Source organism: Alligator sinensis, unplaced genomic scaffold (genome assembly GCF_000455745.1).
Source record: "Alligator sinensis unplaced genomic scaffold, ASM45574v1 scaffold656_1, whole genome shotgun sequence".
Taxonomy (NCBI): Eukaryota; Metazoa; Chordata; order Crocodylia; family Alligatoridae; genus Alligator; species Alligator sinensis.
Window position 1 is genome coordinate 607,821 of NW_005842333.1, and position 13,968 is coordinate 621,788.

Below are 13,968 nucleotides of genomic sequence, written 5' to 3' on the forward strand. Positions count from 1 at the left end.
ACAATAGTGACTTCTGCGCTGTTGTAAAACCAATAAAATCCATAAGTTGTGGCCACATCGTGTCACAGGCAAACTTGCCTTGAACTCCAGTGACAATGTGTCACGTGTGCATGATCATTTTGTAGTCTGAATCCTAAATATCTACAGAGGTATAACATGAATTACACTAATAAATTCTTAGCCTGAATGTACTTATGCAAACTAACATGTGACTTTTTTACTTTTTTTAAACTTGGAGCATCTTAAAATATAGCACATTCCAGAGTGTGGAATTCCTAACTAGTCTTCATGCCCTACTCAAAAATGGTCTTTTAAATAAAATCTAAATTCATATACAACTGTTTCCAATTATTAGTTTGGATTTTTCTTTGTCTTGCTAAGTGTGAAGGCTCATGAATAATTTTCATCAGGATGCTGCTATTTCCCACTGAGAGTACCCAGTGCTGCCATCAATTAAGTCGTCTTCTACTAATGGCATAATATGCCAAGGCTCTTTCCAAAAATAATAATGTTGCCTTTTTGATGGAAGCAATCTTATTTTCTTACTTGGGGAGTTAAAAAAAGATACAAAAAAATGATCCATGTGATGGAAACAAGATTCTTTGGCTGGTGAATTTATGACTGCTCTTACCCCATTGCATGACTTGTAGTGTTTGGAAAGGGACAGCTTGTTGTCTGACTGTTCATAGCTTGTGTTATATTTGAAGATGGGTCTTGAAAAACTTACCAGACACCTGCTACCTGAAAAACTAAATTAAGTAATAGGAGGAAGTCTCAGAAACAACACTTTGTTCAGACAAGTCCTGCAGATGCTGGAAACAGGAAAGGATCTAGGACTTCTAGAGTGCTGTCATTAGATCCAAACTGGGAGTTCAGCCCCTTTTAATCTGTGACTTTCCAGATATGCGCTTAAAGACCAAATCTCTTGCCTTGTCCCAGCCTGCTGGAAAGTAAAGTCGGATTGTCTCCTACACCTTCAGCCAGAACTTCCTGGCAGATTGCCCCTGCTTTTCTCCCAGTCTGCTGCCAGCTTCTTTTTAATTATCTCACTCTTCTGAATGGCTGCAGTTTCTGCCTCCTTGTACTCATGGCTTTGCCAACTAGCCAGAGTGTGAAATTAACATTCTTGTCTGTTTCGTGGCCTCCATAGGGTTTTTAAAAGCAGCCCTAAAACAGACTAGAGCCTTGCTAATTTCACTCTGCCACTGCTTGACAAAACTATGAATAACAGAAGCACTGGAGAGGTTAGTCTGCAGACTCAGGAAAGAATTGCTGAAGCAGTTTATGTAGTAAAGGTTATCTTCACAACTGGAAGGGCTAGAAACTTAACAGTGTCTGTAATTAAAGCTTTCCACTGTAATGAATTGAAATCTTGCCATAAGAGCCCTGATCTTTGTATTACCTGACCCCAGTGAGTATAATAAACTTGTAATTAGCACTCTTCCCTTCCAAGGTTTTACAAATTCATGTCCTTTTAGGCAGCATAGTAGTATATCAGTAGATGCTTACTTCTTCCATTGATATAGAGTACTCTTGTTTCCCACTGACTTCTCTGAGTTTATTATTAGAGCTGCAAAGCTCTTTCAACCAGGCTTCCATTGAACATCTGAGGATTGGTATTGTAGAAATATGAAACTGTAATCTTACTTGCTGCTTTCTTTTGTAGATACTGCAAGAGAAGAGGCTGGGTGAGATCCACATTAATTATGTCAGTCCCACAAACCAGCACCTCCAAGGGAAAAGTGATGCTGAAAGAATACAGTGGGCGCAGAATTGAAGTGGAGCACATTTTCAAATGGATCACAGCACATGCAGCTTCTCGCATTAAAACCATCTACAACTCGGAACATTTAAAGGAAGAGTGGAACAAAAGTGACCAGTATCGAGTGAAAATATACTTGTTTGCTAACCTTGACCAGCCTCCAGCATTCTTCTCTGCACTAAGTGTAAAGTTTACTGGAAGAGTTGAGTTTATTTTTGTGAATGTAGAAAACTGGGACAACAAAAGTTATATGACAGAAATTGGGATCTACAAGACCCCATCTTATGTGCTTAGAACTCCGGAGGGAATTTACAGATATGGGAATAACACTGGTGAATTTATATCTCTGCGTGCCATGGATACATTCTTGCGCTCACTGCAGCCTGAAGTTAATGATTTATTTGTGTTGAGCTTAGTTTTGGTTAATCTGATGGCTTGGATGGACTTGTTTATCACACAGGGTGCTACCATAAAGCGCTTTGTGGTTCTTATAAGCACTTTAGGGACGTATAATTCTTTATTAATTATTTCCTGGCTCCCTGTGTTGGGTTTTTTGCAGCTACCTTACCTAGATAGCTTTTATGAGTATAGTTTAAAACTGTTCAGGTATTCTAATACAACTACTCTGGCTTCGTGGGTAAGAGCTGACTGGATGTTCTACTCATCACACCCAGCCCTATTCCTCAGCACTTACCTTGGTCATGGTTTACTAATAGATTACTTTGAGAAAAAAAGAAGACGCAATAACAACAACGACGAAGTCAATGCCAACAATTTGGAATGGCTGTCAAGCCTGTGGGACTGGTATACCAGTTACTTGTTCCACCCCATTGCTTCTTTTCAACAATTCCCCTTTGAATCAGATTGGGATGAAGACCCAGATTTGTTCTTAGAGCGCTTAGCTTTCCCTGATCTCTGGCTTCACCCCCTAATACCCACAGATTATATAAAAAACTTACCCATGTGGAGGTTTAAATGCCTTGGCATCCATTCTGAAGAGGAGATGTTGGAAGCGTCTCCAGAAAGTGAAAGTGACTCTGAGAGTGAAAGCAAAGAGGTCTTCAGTAGTGAAAAGGAAGCCTCTGAGGACGACGAGCTAAGCACAGTTCACAATCCCAGTGAAGGAAAGCCTCGGTGCAATGCTGACACCTGCTCATGTGCCAAGAAATATTGTCCTAACGAGCCATATGAAAGGAAAGCTCGGTCATATGGGTCATGTAGCTCTACAGAAAACATGGAGCCAGATTGGTCAGCTTGGCCCTCCAACATGTTGCACTGTACAGAATGCGTTGTATGTCTAGAGAATTTTGAAAATGGATGTCTCCTCATGGGTTTACCGTGTGGCCATGTGTTTCATCAGAATTGCATTGTGATGTGGCTAGCTGGGGGGCGACACTGCTGCCCAGTTTGTAGGTGGGCTTCTTATAAGAAAAAGCAGCCGTACACACATCAGCAGCCTTTGTCAAATGAGATCCCATCTTAGCTGTGTGCTAATGTCCTTTGTAAGCTTTCAGTATATTACTGCTTGCCTTTTAAATGTTAGTCACTTAAAGATTTTGTGGTTTGGAGTTTTAGTTTAAATGTTAGTGCAGTGAACGAAAATATACATGATGCTAATGTTAATGACAGAATCATTTGGTTGCCTTGTATGTTGAAACTGGATGCATACTTATTGTACAATAATTTTTTTCTTTACAACGTTTGGAAACTTACTGCTGATTTTTGTAAGCACAAAAATCAAGCCTAAAACAAAAGCATATTCCAGCAAAAGTTTACAAGTTAGAATGTTGGGTGAACATTGGAATTCTAACCCGCGGTAATTGCTTAATTTTTAAGTGTTTCTTATTTTAGAGTCTGTTCAGCACACCTCTGTTGAATAATGTATGTTCTATGACAGTACCATTTAAAAACAAATCCTTGAAATAAATTATTTTAAAAGGAGAAGGCTGCAGGTTTGTAATGTTAATTGTTTTGATAAATATCCTCTGTGTATGGTTGCAGATGTCTTGCCAGTTTGATTTATCTGTGAAGACAAATAAAAACGTAATACAATTTTTGTCTCTGTTGTATACGGAAGCAATGCAAAAATCCATTTAGTGCAACTGGTTATCTCATTCCAAACCATTTAAATGATTGTTTCAGGTGTGTGCAAGTCCCATGCATCATTTTTATGGTGTTGCTGGAATTCGTTTTATTATTGCAGTGGCTCCCAAAGTATGTTAGGCACTTGCCAAGCAAAGGAAGACAGCATGTCCCTGGCTTGAAGTGTTCTCATTTGTAAGCATTTCTAAGCCCATGTTTTGTGTTTGTGTGCACTTCTGCTTAACCCAGTGATTCTCTGATTTTCTTTACCAACTACTTTGTTAATGGGAAATCTTCCCTTCAACCTGTCTCCCCTTAGGACCTTTCTTCTATGGACAGTCACGAAAAGTGTAGAAGCTGTGGAGTTTAGTATAAGTACTGCTGTGGAGTTTAGTATAAGTACTGCTATGGCTACAGGGCAGAGTGCTATCCCTTAACAACTAAAGCAGCTTTTATGATACTGTTGTTTAAATACCAAGTATGAAATGACAAAGTCCAGTCATTTCCTGGGGGAAGAGAGATGGCTGTTTTTAATACCATGAGAAAATATGTTCTATACCTTTGTGATGCAGAGAACAGATGGAGATATTTGAATGATATTCTTCAAAATCATCTAGCTGAAAATCTAGTATGGAAATTTTTCAGCGCAAAAGGTAATTGCTTGGGAAAATTTTATGAGCACGTGTAAAAAGAAGAAAGGGTTAGAATGTAAAGGTTTCTGCAAAGTTTCCCTTCTCCCTGCCATAATAGATGTTATAAAAGCAAATTATGTTCTGCAAAGTTTACCTTCTACCTGCCATAATAGATGTTATAAAAGCAAATTACCTGTATTTGTTTTGCTTGTTCTCTGGTTCATAGCCTTGTACATAGGATGGTGGCAATTAAGCAGAGGTGAATGATGGGGAATGTGGATGCAGATCCTTTTGGATGCTCTCCATCTCGTTTCCTTCCAAGCACCATTTACAGTGAATTTGGGTGTTCATTAGCTAATGGCTTATTTAATGGTGTTTTTTGTGTAGGAAATCAAATTTATAAAATGGATAAGTTTTAATGCTAGAAAGTAGTTTGCCTGGTGGATAATGCAGATACTAGAATATTTATTGGGGGCAGGGAACCTTTTTTAATGATGTCTACTTTTTCCTCATTTCTATTCCCAGTCTTGAAACAATAACTGTTATAGTGAGGGACTGATAGCAACAGGGGATGACAGTAACTGTTTTTCTTGCTAGGATGTATTTCCTCAGATATTTTCCCTTTCCTCTAGTTCGTACATCTACATACTTGTAATTCTGGCACTGGTCTTGTGGAGGAGTGCCCTGGTTGGGGTAAAGGAGTTACTTTGGCAATTCAGAGCGTTTGTATTTTAATTCCTGATTCAGTAAAGAACTCGGGTTTGTGATTAAACACAAGGAAGCATCTAAGTCCAGGTGGTTTCAGGACATTCCAAGTTGAACTAGAATAGGGCTGTTGCTCTAAATTGAGGCCTCTGCAATTTGAAAATGGGGGGCCTAGAAACACCTGGGTGAAAATACATAGGAGACTGGCTAGTTTCTTGGTCTTATATTAACAAGTGTTTTTAGAAGCAGGACATTGGCTGCCATGGTCCCCCTGCTTTCCCTGTGGCAGGTTAGGGTGTTATGTTGCATCTTGTATCAGGGTTGATGATAGCTTTATGATGAGTTTAGAGTATTTGTATAGGATGGTTTGGATAGGGATGATCCTGCCTCAGGCAGGGGGTTTGGCCTAGATGATCTCTGGAGGTCTCTTCCAGCCTGACTTTTCTATGGTTCTGGTGTAATGAAAACAATATCAAACTTACTAAATTAGCACTAGAAAAGCATATGTCCTTGTACATGGATATCAAGCAAACATGCACTACACTGCAACACAAATAAGAATCTCATGAAACACCACATACCAGTCTGTTTCTGTTTGGTAAATGAAATTAAGCAATTGCTGTTTGAGTAGTTAGGAGGAGAGGCACAGAGGACATAGCTACAGAAATGGAGTTGGATTCATATGATTCATGGTAATGAGATAATGATCCTTTCCTCTGTAGGTATCTAGGTTGTGAGTGGTAGCGAAAGTATTTTTTCCATCTGTCTGCTTGCTAGCCTGTGCGAAATAAATTGCTTAAACCAACTTCCTAATCTGCTTCAAACCCACAGCAATCGGCATACTTATGGCAGTCTAAGCAGAGAAACCACTGTAATGTGCAAGTAAAAGGTTTGATTTTGAACTCCTTTTCAAAGTGAATACAAAAGTGATCACTATACTAGTGTTAACTCTTCAAAACCTTTTGGAGTAGTTGTTCTGATAATACATGTGGCATGTACACAATATGTGATGGTGTAGTCTAATAGTTTTATTGCACTGAGTTGGGATGACCTTCATGGCTGCCTCACACTTTCTGCTACTTAGAGTAATGGGCCTGTCACTCTGGTAAAACATCTATTCTACCACCACCATCTCTTCCTTTCCTGTGAACAAGCACTATATAAACGAGTCCAAAAGAGTCTTAACTATTGCCATTCTATTTCATACATAAGGGGGGCAGTTATTACAGCAGTACAACAGCAGCCTGTTATTACAGGGCCAGTTATTACAGCAGCCTGTGAGATACGTAGACGCAATTTACCTGCTAAAGTAATGCAACTTTTGGCTATTACAACAAACAGAAAATAGGTTAGTATGATTGGCCCGCTTGTGCAAATATTATTTGAGGGAAAAAATGAGAGCTTTACTTCTAATTTAGGTGTCAGAGTGGAGCCCTGGGCATCAGAAAACCCAGGTCCCAGCTCTTCTGTTTGACCTCAAACAAATCATTTTCAACCTTCTGTGCCTCAGTTTTCCCCATAATGGGACCAGTCCTAGCCATGACTCTTAAAGGTCATTGAAGTATCTAGCTGAAAAGTGCTCTGCATTGTTCAATCCAAATTAAACCTATACAAGAAAGTCAAGGTAGGGTGATGGCTACTATTGTCTCTCCATCCATAAGAACTCTACATGGCTATAGGCTCCCCAAACAATTACTTTTCTTTATCCCAACTCAGTGTGCACACTGTAGCTAAGACCAAATTCTGACGGTGATGTGACCAAAACCAAATCCAGTCAATATCTTGTTAGGAATTTTTAATTTTCTTGGCTGTTCTCCGGTTGAGATTACAGGGATGGCTATAGCACCTCTTAAATCATTTCTGGGGCCTGGAGAGGCCCTGTCTAAAATTCAGCGGCCCCCCCCTATAGCCAGCACTGCCTGGAATCTGCAGGGCTGTGTGCCGATCTGCCATGGGGGTTTGTCCCCTAATCATAGCTTTCAAAGACGGCTTTGGAACCGTTCTACTGTCTACTCCTCGGTCTTCAGTTGAGGAGTATATTGTCCCATGCTTTTATGTGGCATAAAGCAGCTGGAGTATAGTGGAAGATCTTGCCCCATAAGCCTTTCCTAGTCCCAGAGAAAGGAGCCAGACTGCTATCTGCCCTACCTGTATTCCATCAAAAGCATGGCACCAATTCAGCTTGAATTTAAACTGGTGCCGCTTGGCTTATCCCAGGGGACTTGCATCTGTGCAACCAGGGGAATAATTTGATCCATTCTGTTGGAAGGGGGGTGGAATATAAACTAGTTCCCACACAGCGTGATGATGTACGGGAGTGTAAATACTGGTATTTTACTTGCTTCCCACAGGTACTTTGTTGTCAAAAGGGAATTTTGCAAGACTGAAAACACAGGTGCGGGAGTGTCTTTGGGCAAAAATAACAACACTCCGCTCCCTTTAGTTGTGTTATGCTAACGTCCACCTGCATTGAACCTAGTATGATGTCTTTTATGGGAACTGTTATGGTGCTGTGTACACAAGAACATTTTCTCTTTTCTTTCCATGAGTGGTCCAGTTACTGCTAATAGACCGTATCTGCAACTAAAGACTGTCATAAAAGTAGGCACCACAGGACAATGTCAAACAGTGGTGCAGGGAAGAAGAGGAAGAAAAATTCGGGATTCAACCCTGGTAGTAGGTTTAAAGCCATTACCCAAATTCTGATATTTGCTTGTGGTAAAAGTTCACGTGTATGACAGATCACTACAAGCACAGAGCTATACTATTTAGGGGGTGGCAGGGTTGTCAACACAATTTTTTTTTACTTTCATTCTGAAAGCTTTTTACTGACAGCCAAGCTCTTTTTTACTGACACACATTTTCACTGATATATGTCTTACTTAATGTAACTCCTGCCTGATCCCAGTTAAAAGGGCTGAGTTCAAATTTAGGGATTTGACATCAACCAGAGTAAAAAGGTTTGACTGTAAAACCATAGTAAAAAAGTTTGCAGTATTTTTTTTCTTGGATTGGTAACCCTGCTTTACTGCACTGATGATCTTACACTGTGCTCCCCACCTCCCCATGGCGAAGGCCATGTTTTGCAGCCCCCGGGGACGCTTTGTGAGGTCGCAGCTGGGCCTCGCCTGGGTCCCCTTGGCCTGCGTGCAGTGCCCCCATGTGTCCCTCTGGCCCTGGCCTCTCCGCCGCCAGGAGAGGGGCTGGGTGGGGACGCCCCGGGCCCCTGCCAGCATCTGCAGCAGCCAGGGCATGAAGGGGTTAAACAACCCCCTGCCCGCTTCTGTGACGCTCCCTCTGTGACTGTACAACCAGCTGCACTTAAAGGGTTAAATGCCCGCTCTGTGCCAGTGCGCATGCGCAGTGCCGCGTCCTGCCCACCCCTAGCGGCGAGCTCAAGAAGCGTCCGGCGTTATTTCTTTCCCCACCCAGCGGGCTGCGCACGCGCCGCAGCGGCCACGTGACCCTCGGGCGGAAGGAAGGAAGGGAAGGGAAGGGCCGCGAATCTCCCCGCCCCTTGCTGACGCGGTGGAGGAGGGGACAGAAACCCGGAAGGGCCGGAACACGCAGGGCGGTGATGGGCCTGTTCGGGAAGACCCCGGAGAAGCCGCCCAAGGAGCTGGTAATGGCGGCGGGCGAGGGGCGGCCGTTGGCATGGCGACGGGCTAGGCCGCAGCCAGGCCCGCGGGGGCTCGGCCGGGGCGCGGGCCCAGGGCCTTCCCCAGGGGCACCCCCACGGCTGGAGGGTGTGAGCAGCCTGCAGGCCCCGAGGCGGAGCTGGTAAATCTCCAGCAACTTGTTGAACGCCGGCCTCGTGCGGGGAGTCTCGGGGGCAGCGGAGGAAAGCACGTCCGATGGGGCGAGAGAAGAGAATCCTCCCTGGAAGGTGCCCCGATTCGAGGGCCGGCCCTGGGCGCAGGTCGTCGGACTCAGCGGGGCAACCATTGAAGAAGATGTGGCAGAAAGTCTCCTACCGCTGGTCGCTTCCACAGCTCGCCGCTCATCTGCCAGGACAACTTCTTGGCGCCCCTCCTCGTGTGCCGGGCGTCACAGCAACCGGAGCCATGGGCCAGAGCGGAGCTAGATTTGCGGTCGGATGAAAGCGCGGGAGCACGGCCGTCCCCAGAGCTCTTCCCGCTTCTGCTGGGACTGCGGGTGGGAGGGGTGTGTGGGTCGGTGGCAAAGCACCTCTCCAGCGCTAGCGCCTCTCTCCTGCTCCCTGAGGCCCCGTAACCATCGGGAAGCTGTGGTGGAAGGGGTGGGAGAGGGTTGTTTCTACTTTCCCACAGCCGAGAAGTGACTTGCAGATATGTGCTAGTGACTGACGCGCGCACCGGGGGCTGAGAGGGCGGTCGAGTGAGGAGCTCGTGACCAATTTATTTTTTCCCCGAGGAGGTGGGGGGCTTTGGGTAGGAATGACTACGGGACCATGTTGTGTACCAACCGAAGGGATTCGGTTTTCTGTCTAGAACAGGGGTCGGCAACGTTTTTGGCTGGAGTGCCGAAAACCTCCACAATGCTTACCTTGGAAAGTGCCGGTCTACAAAGTGTGCAGCAGATTTTTTGTTTTTCGAAGGATTGTGTCAATCAGGAGCATGTTGACGTGTAATTTTGGCTTTGTCCACATGCAGATGATGGACCGGTTTCATTTAATATGTGGAGGGTTTTTTTACCTGACAGAAATAAACTGATACTTCAGGTCAAGTAGCCTTTTACTAAGTGGCTCTAAATAGAAATAGGGATCTGTATATAGACCTACACTGAGTTCACTGAAATTGGCTAAAAAAAATCTCAGATAAAAGTGGTGGCATTTTGTGCGTAGAAGAGGTCTTTCTTGATCCATTCCCCTTCCCGCAGGGACCCATTGCAGTATGAACCAGTTTTTAATCCAGCCTGTCTCCTCTTCTTTCATACGGTGTCAGAGACCAACTTCCAAATCTGAGCCGTTGTCTGGTGTTATCGTGCGTTGTGTGGACTCCATCTGCCCCATCCGGGCATTTGTAATCGCAGCTTTTGACTGCGTGCTGTGCTGTTGGGCGCTGCATTCGCACAGGGAGCTGTCCAAGATATTCATCTTGTGAAGTGTTGTTTTGAAGCGTCCATATCCAGATCTCAATCTGTTCAGCTTGACCAGTGACAATTTTTCCAATCCAGCCTTTCATTTGCTTACATAAAAAGACATTGTTGACTCTACGTCCATCTAAACTCTTTGAATCTCGGTATACAAGTTTCCTGTCTGCTTTGGTTGTAATTCTGAGTTCAGAGAGAAACAACACCACTGTGGAAGGCGGTGTTCAACTTAATGATTAGTACCAATTGATTTTTTTTTTTTTCTATGCCAACCTTATGTTCCAGTGCCTAAAATAGCCTAACTAGGGAGCACTTGTTAAATTAGTAAATATGATGTGAAATTACAAGGATAATATTGCTATTGCTGCTATTAGTTACCTAAGACAGGACACCGAGTTTTATGCCTATTCCATTTGCTTGACAGTACAATTTACAGCCATCTGTGTGATTTCTTTTTAAATCATCTTTAGATCACCAGAGACGGGTATTGCCTGTGAAGTCAAGCCCCCAAAGGAGTCAACTCCTTTCCTCCCATAGTAGTGGCCCGGGATCCTGCTCTCCTTGGGGACAGCTACCCTTCCCCATTACTAGCTAGCCACCACACTATATCTGTTTGAATGAGTAGGCCTAGGATTTTTTGTCTCTTTACTGCCACTTGCACATTTTATAAAGTAATGAAATGCAGTCCATGTTCTACAGCTGGGAAACAAAGGTGCATAAAGATCAAGTGACTTACCGAGAGTCGGGTGGCAAATCTGTGGCTGAGCTGGAAACAGAACCCAGGCCCCCTTCATTGCTGTCTTCACCTAATCATGAGGCCAGTGTTAACCAACAGAGGAGATGGAGCTGAGAAGTAGCAGATTCAGCTTTGACGTGACTATTGCTATGGTCCCACCATGCTATCTTAGACAGTAGCATGCATGAGATTTAAGTAGAGCTGCCCTGATATAGCGGTCTATGTTGTGTCGGCACTGCTAAAAGGAAATTGACATTATTGGCAATTGGCTTTTTTTGCCGATGTGGCTGATAATGTCACCAATAAATGTGACATGCGTGCACACAGCCACAGCATGCATGCAACCAGGAATGTAATCCGGCAGTTCAGAGAGCAGTGTCCGGCCAGTAAAGTCTGGGGGCCACAGATCGAGGCCCCCATGGTGAGGGAGGGAGCATGGGGGCAAGTGCTGCCCAGGCGGGGCAGGGGGTGGGGCAGAGCCATAGGTCGCTTCTCTGCAGGAGGTGGGGAGGGGGGCAGCTCCCACTGCTGTGCACACCCCCGGGGGAGGCACGGGGGGGTGGGTATGTGCCCCCTGGATTTGTGCGTGGGGCAACGGTGGGCTGCAGGCTGGGTTGGGGGCTGCACCGACCTCTTCCTGGTAGAGGGCCTGAGGGCTGTACTTGGGGTGGGCAGTGGTGGCACTGGGAGCGGGGAACACGGGGTGTGCTGTGGCCACCCCAAAATTTCTCGAGTCCTCTCTCCCAGTACTGCTGCCTATCCTGAGCACAGCCCCAGCCCAGCCTCCCTGCCAGGAAGAGGCCAGCCCAGCCCCTGGCCCCGAGCCTGCAGCGGACAGCCCCCTGTGCACAAATCCAGGGGGCACATGGTCCTTATGCCTCTGCCTGGGGTGTGTGTAGTAGCAGGAGCTGTCTGCAGCTCTGTCCCCTCCCCTCCCCTCCCCTGCCCCTGTCTCTGCCCCACTCCCCCCCTCACTGTGGGGGGCCTCAGTCTGCCCCCACCTTGCCACCCATGCCCTTTTGCCCCTCCCCTCAGCAGACTTACCGGCTGGACGCTGCTCTCCAAGCTGCTGGGCTGCATCTTGGCAATCGGATCAGTGTTGGCCAATATGGCTAGTTAATAAGTGACCGTCAGTATCAACCAAAAAAATATTTATTGGTGCACCCCTAGATGTAAGACTTGTTTCCATAGTAGAGGTTTAATTATAGCTAATTTTGAGCCAGCTGGGAAATAGGTTTGTATGTATAAATCTGAGCATTCAATTCATGGTAGCTTGTTTCAGGACATAAGTATTGGAATAAATACTTGTGGAGTGCCCAGACAAGTAGCTAGATTAGCTGGCTGCTGTTAGTTGACAGTCCATTAACTGGAGTTAAAAATAATAATACTAATAATAATTCTAACATGGACTTGCCTGAGGGGGAGTAGACAGCCTTCTAAACACCTGCTTACCAAGCTGAGGCTTGTGCTCAGGCTCACATCTCACCCCAGCAATTTTGTGTAGTGCTGTGCTTGCCTGGCTCTCTACAGAAAAATAAAGAAAACTAACCCTGGAAAGTAGAGGTGCACCAACACATCGTTCCCATACCGTATCAGCACTGATATAAGGAAAATTTACATTATCAGCAATCGGCATTTTTGACTGATGTGGCCAGTAGTGTCACGGATAAATGCCGCGTGCATGCATGCAGCTGCAGGGCAGCACACAGATGGCCCAGAGTGCTGAAGATGGGATCAGGACACCTGCATGGTAGGGGCATCTGCAAATGTGGTGCAGGGAGGCACTTGCAAGGTGGGCTGCCCAAGGGTTCATGGCTTGCACTGGTACGGCCCACACAGCATGCAGCCCTCACTGGTGTGACCTGTGCATCCTGTGGCCCCCAGCTGCTTAGTTAACATTGGCAGTCAAGGATGATTGTCTTGTCTGTGGATCTGAGGGTGGCTGACAAGGCCAATACGGGATCGACAGGTTCTATTGCAACTTGGACACGTGTTTCCATGCGGGGTGGATGGCTCTGTATTCTTGATTAGGTCTGCGGCACACTGTTTCTTCCACTCCCGCTTTTCTGTGTCCTGTTGTCATCGTGAGGTTTCAGAGTACTGAGATCCTTGAAGTAGAGTCTTCCTCCATTTGGGGCGGCCCTGGGCGATAGCCTCTCATGAGTTGATGCTGATGATGCATTTTTTTCAAGTTTTTGAAGTGCTTTCTCTGCCCTCCTCTCGAGCACACACTTTGACTGAGCTGGGAGACTAGAACTAGCTTCGGGAAACGGAGTCGGACATCTGAACAACATGGCTGGTCCAGCAAAGTTGATACTGATGCTCATGGTGTTTGCTTGTGAAAGGACACTAATGTTGATGCGTTTGTTTGTTGGCTGCTTAGTGGGACAGCCCTGGATTTAAAAATCCCTAAGGAGTATGTCCTTGAATGAATGCCAGTGTCGGAATCCGTGGAACAACTATTAAGAAGATATGGCAGAAAGTTGCCTACGAGAGCAGATCATCCCCATTGCTGATCACTTCCAGCAGAAAATGTGGAATGCTGCTAGAAATTTATTTCTTCCAGTCTTGGTTTTGCTGCTCTGGCTTTCTCTACACTTATCTTACTGCCTGTAAAGTTTATACTGTTGCTTAAGAGAAGGAAAAATACAAGCAGGGAGCAATCATTAAATTGGGGTTTTTTTATTTAAAGCCTATAACTGAAAACTGCTAAATTTCTCTGAAAATCCTGCTAAACTATCTGAGCTTCCAGGTACATGAATCTCCCTTCCTCTTTCCTCTTCCAGATGCACATTTTAAATTTGTTCCAGTGCTGCAGGTTTCATAAACAGTAGCTTGTTTTTGTTTGATAGGTCTTATGTGGTGCTGGCCACTGAGGAGCACCAGGCACATTAGCTTCGGTGGCTGTCAAAGGCCTGATTCTGATGTTTTCACTCCATGAGCAATACTTTCTATGGGACTGGTCGAAACGCATCCCATTT

The 13,968-nt window shown here is 45.1% G+C and overlaps 1 protein-coding gene across 3 annotated transcripts in view; it reads left to right on the forward strand.

Moving 5' to 3' along the window:
• The window catches only part of LOC102369313 (charged multivesicular body protein 3), a 46,417-nt gene that overhangs the window by 17,765 nt on the left and 14,684 nt on the right, over positions 1–13,968 (forward strand). The window contains exon 4 of one of the 3 annotated variants that reach the window (XM_006028662.3): positions 1,667–3,814. The exons of 1 other annotated variant lie outside the window; for it this stretch is intronic. In XM_006028662.3, coding sequence (XP_006028724.2) covers positions 1,667–3,245 — 1,579 coding nt within the window. In that variant the 3' untranslated portion in view covers positions 3,246–3,814. Of the gene's footprint in view, positions 1–1,666; positions 3,815–8,617; positions 8,804–13,968 lie in introns of those variants that run through there. One more of the 3 variants, XM_006028641.3, reaches the window with a different exon arrangement.